The sequence below is a fragment of the Mus pahari genome, chromosome 13 (assembly GCF_900095145.1).
Source record: "Mus pahari chromosome 13, PAHARI_EIJ_v1.1, whole genome shotgun sequence".
NCBI classification, from domain to species: domain Eukaryota; kingdom Metazoa; phylum Chordata; class Mammalia; order Rodentia; family Muridae; genus Mus; species Mus pahari.
The window spans coordinates 28,162,564-28,167,031 of NC_034602.1; the positions used below are offsets into that span (position 1 = coordinate 28,162,564).

Here is a 4,468-nt window from a genome sequence, read left to right on the forward strand (position 1 = left end):
GAGCTTTGTACAAGGAGATAAGAATGGATCTATTCTCATTCTTCTACATGATAGCCGCCAGTTGTGCCAGCACCATTTGTTGAAAATGCTGTCTTTTTCCACTGGATGGTTTTAGCTCCCTTGTCAAAAATCAAGTGACCATTTTTATTTGCTATATTTGTCTTTTCAGGCCCAATCTATTTGGTGTTCTCTATGTTTCCTGTACCTTTATAGGCATCTCTTTCTTTAGGTTAGATTTTTTTCTTCTATGATTCTGTTGAAAATATTTTCTGGGCCTTTGATCTGGGTTTCTTCCTCTTCCTCTATTCTTATTATCCTTAAATTTGCTCTTTTCATAGAGTCCCAGATTTCCTAGATGTTTTGTGTCAGAAACGTTTTAGATTTAATATTTTTTTTGACTGATATATCCATTTCTTCTGTCATATCTTTTTTTTCACATTTTTTTTTAATTTTCTTTATTTACATTTCAAATGCTATCCCGAAAATTCCCTATACCCCCCCCGCCCCTGCTCCCCTACCCACCCACTCCCACTACTTGGCCCAGGCCTTCCCTTGTGCTGGGACATTTCTGTCATATCTTTAACACTTGAGATTCTCTCTTCTATCTCTCATATTCTTTTGCTGAAGCTTGCCTTGTAGTTTCTGTTTGAATTCCTAAATTTTTTATATCTGGAATTCCCTCAGTTTTGTTTTCTTTATTCCCATTTCAGGCCTTGAACAGTTTTATGTATTTTTGTCTTGACTTTCTTTAAGGGATTTATTCATTTACTCTTTAAGGATTGCTATCATCTTCATATAGTTGACTTTAAGGTCATTTTTTGGGAGGCATCAGCCTGCTGTAGTAAGGTTACTGGGCTTCAGTTGAGACATATTGTCCTGGTTGTTATTGATTGAAATTTTATACTGAAACCTAGTTATCTGGAATTGAGATGACTATAGGTCTTTATTGTGATATATGTTATTGTCTCTGCTAGATGAGTGTTTTTCTTTGGTTTCTACTAACTCCCTGGACTTTAAGAGAGTGTAGTAACTGTGTACTGCTTGGTAGAAAATTTTCTCTGGATCTGTTTCCCTGGCCTGCTCAGCTGATATGTTCCCAGTGTATGCTTGTTGGCATTGGAGGCTGGGATAATGGGATGAGTTGGGAGAAGGAAGCTTGGAGGAGAAGATCTTTGTGATCTGTTTGGGATAGGGTCAGAGAAGAAAGGGAGGCTGCAGCAGGTTTTCTGCTACAGAGCTAGGGATGAGCCTGGGGTGGGGTGGGGATGGGATCAGGAGAAACAGGAGAGGTGTGCATCCACTGTCAATCTACTTGTTTCTCTGCCAGGACTGGTCCTGGGGTACCATGGGGTACCTTCTGGGGTTTGTGGCTGGACAAAGGAACAAGTAGGGATATGGAGGTTAAAGGGGAAAGATCTGTGGGATCCATGTGGGAGGGAGGCTGCAGAGCTGGGAATAAGACTGGGGGATTTGGTCTGGGGGGGACAGAGAGTTGAGACATCTTTTTAAAGCAGCTGATAATATAGCTACATTTTAACAGAGAAATCTGAACCATAGGGAAAAATACAGTTGGAACTATAAAAATTGTATAGTCTCAGTTCTCCAAATTAAGGTACTTTAATTTATAAAATAATTGGGGAAACAGAGGCTCGAAGAAATCCCAGTATCTGAGTTGTCTATGCAACAGCATTTGAGCCCATGAGTGCTTAGCCCATGAGTTAGAATAACAATTGATGCAACTTCCCTAAAGAATGGCTGTTTCCTAACATAAATGCCATTACTTTCAAATGTTATCCCAATGTTAAAATTTAATCCAGTCTCTTAGTAAATGATGTTAAGGATCTAGAGCAGTGATCCTCAACCTTCCTAATTCTGACAACCCTTTAATACAGTTTCTCATGTTATGGTGACCCCCAACCATAAAATTATTTTTGTTGCTACTTCATAACTATAATTTTGCTACTGTTATTAATCATAAAGTAAATATACATGTTTTCTGATGGTCTCAGGTAACCCATGTGAAAGAATAGAGTAGGTCGACCTTACTAGGGCCGAGACCCAGCGGCTGAGAGCCAGTGATCTAGAGGGAATGAAGAATCTCCTAGTCTACAGTCCTCTTCCTTCTTTCCTTCTCCCTCCCTCCCTCCTTCCTTTTCCTTCCTTCCCTCCTTCCTTTCTTTTTTGTCTTGTTTTTTGAGACAGGGTTTCTCTGCCTAGCCCTGCCTGTCTTGGAACTCACTCTGTAGATTAGACTGGCCTCAAACTCAGAGATCTGCCTCTACCTCCCTAGTACCGGGATTAAAGCCACGTGCTAAGACCTCCAGACTTCTGCAACACTCTTTCTATTAATGAGGAGTGGTGCCCATAGAGAGTCCTGAGTTTATGTGGTTGTGTGGCAGTCAGGCAAAGCCACAAGTCTCCTCATGTAGCTAGTGTCCATGCATGTGGGCATACAAGCCTTACCCATCTGATCACTGGGAAATTAATCAAATTCATACTATTGCAAAGATAAAGGATAAAGGCTCTTTCAGAGCCTGACATTTCTCCCCTTGTAGGTTTCTGGGGTTCGTTGTGACTTGGGAACATATGACACTGCACTTGAGGCACCCATGGGAACATTTGAGTGATGGGAGCACCCTAAGAGGCAAGCTTTCTCTCCAGTGCCATTTTACCCACCCTGTAGCAAGCAAGTTTATTTAGTATAGATATACAGACACAGCTTCAATTATCCTTTCCACATCAAAGAACCCAACTATTTGAAGTATATAATTCAGTGACTATTAGTCTGTTTACAAAGTTTTATATCCATCAATACACATTACCATTACTTTATCTAATTTCAGAACATTCTTCACTTCAGATTTTAATGACTTGTTAGCAACTACTCCCTATTTATCACTTCTACTATCAGGCCTTTAACCTCGAATTTATGTTCAGTCTCTCTGAATTTGTATATTCTGCATATTTCATATAATCATATGATCCATATAAATATAATCATATGATCTTTGGCTCTTTAAGATTCTTTTTATTTTGGGTGGTGGGTGAGTCAAGACAGAGTTTCTTTGTGTAGTCTTGGATGCCCTGGAACTAACTCTGTTAATTGATCTGGCCTCCTCAAACTCAGGAGACATCCACCTGCCTCTGGCTCCCCAGTGCTGGGATTAGAAGCATGCATCACTACTGCCTGGCTGTGATTTATTTTTAAAAACTTAGCATGTTTTTAAGGTTCTTAGATCATATTGTAACAAATATTAAGTTAATGTATTACTTGGAATTAATTATGAAAATATTTAAACCCAATATTTAATTTAAAATTTCCTGTATTTGTTATGTAGCTCCAGAAATTATCAATCATGAAAAGTATACATTTAGTCCTGATTGGTGGGGACTTGGCTGTCTGATATATGAAATGATTGCGGGACATTCTCCATTCAGAAAATATAAAGAAAAAGTCAACAGGGAGGAATTGGAAAGAAGAGTGAAGAATGAAACTGAGGAGTACTCTGAGAGGTTTTCAGAGGATGCCAAGTCCATCTGCAGCATGGTGGGTCAGGTGCCATGGAGGCAGGGAAACATTGAACGCATTTCCTCCCTTTTGGTGGTTCAGAAGGCAGTAGTCAAGAAGGAAGGCAGGATTCAGAAGCAGGATAGCCACCCCTTCCCAACTTACAAGTCCTGGTTCAACACCAAGACCAGGCTGAGGTGAAAGCCAAACCTTTCAGAACCCCTCCTCCTTCCTGGGCTCTTGTCTGGGATTTCATCTTAGGCAGACTGTGAGAGTCCATCACAGTTTCCAGCTCAAACCTGGGAAATGAATGGGCAACTCGAGCAACACCTGAGGAAAATTCTTGACGCCTCTTCTGTAGTGCTGTTATTGAAAGGAAGAATGGGGCCAAATTACTCTGTTTTCAAAAAACAGCTGCTGAGTCTAGTTCATTGATTTATTTTATGTGAAATTAAATATAAAATCTTTTATACTATTATATTTTGAAATGGGAAGATTGCCTCTGCCAAATTATTTTTCTTTAAATCAACGCAGACATTCTAACTCCAAGGGTAGTATGGGCCAGATTGACACCTACCTTACATATTTGATTATTGTATTCGGACCTTCATCATAAATGAGACATGTGATGCCAGAGAACAAGTCCTAACATATAATCATAGATCAAGCCAGTAGCAGTTGGGTGCCATCTGCCCTTAGGGATGGCTTTTTTTTTTTCTTCACCAACTGCTGTCTGCCTACACACTAAAATGTCTTTGTCACTTACTTACCTTAAAATGGTGCCTATAGGCATTTTTTCTTTTGCTGTCCTTTGATGAATTTTTTAAAATTTTTCTTTCAATAAGGGTTTATTGAGTCAGTTAACTCAAGTAAGAAACCCCTCACAAGCCAGGCAGTGGTGGCGCACGCCTTTAATTCCAGCACTTGGGAGGCAGAGGCAGGCAGATTTCTGAGTTTGAG

General features: G+C 39.9%; 1 protein-coding gene across 1 annotated transcript in view; it reads left to right on the plus strand.

Moving 5' to 3' along the window:
• Positions 1 to 4,468, plus strand: part of Grk4 (G protein-coupled receptor kinase 4) — a 104,051-nt gene that overhangs the window by 89,065 nt on the left and 10,518 nt on the right. Inside the window, exon 12 of the mRNA XM_021210771.1 lies at positions 3,339 to 3,547. Coding sequence (XP_021066430.1) covers positions 3,339 to 3,547 — 209 coding nt within the window. The remainder of the gene's footprint in view (positions 1 to 3,338; positions 3,548 to 4,468) is intronic.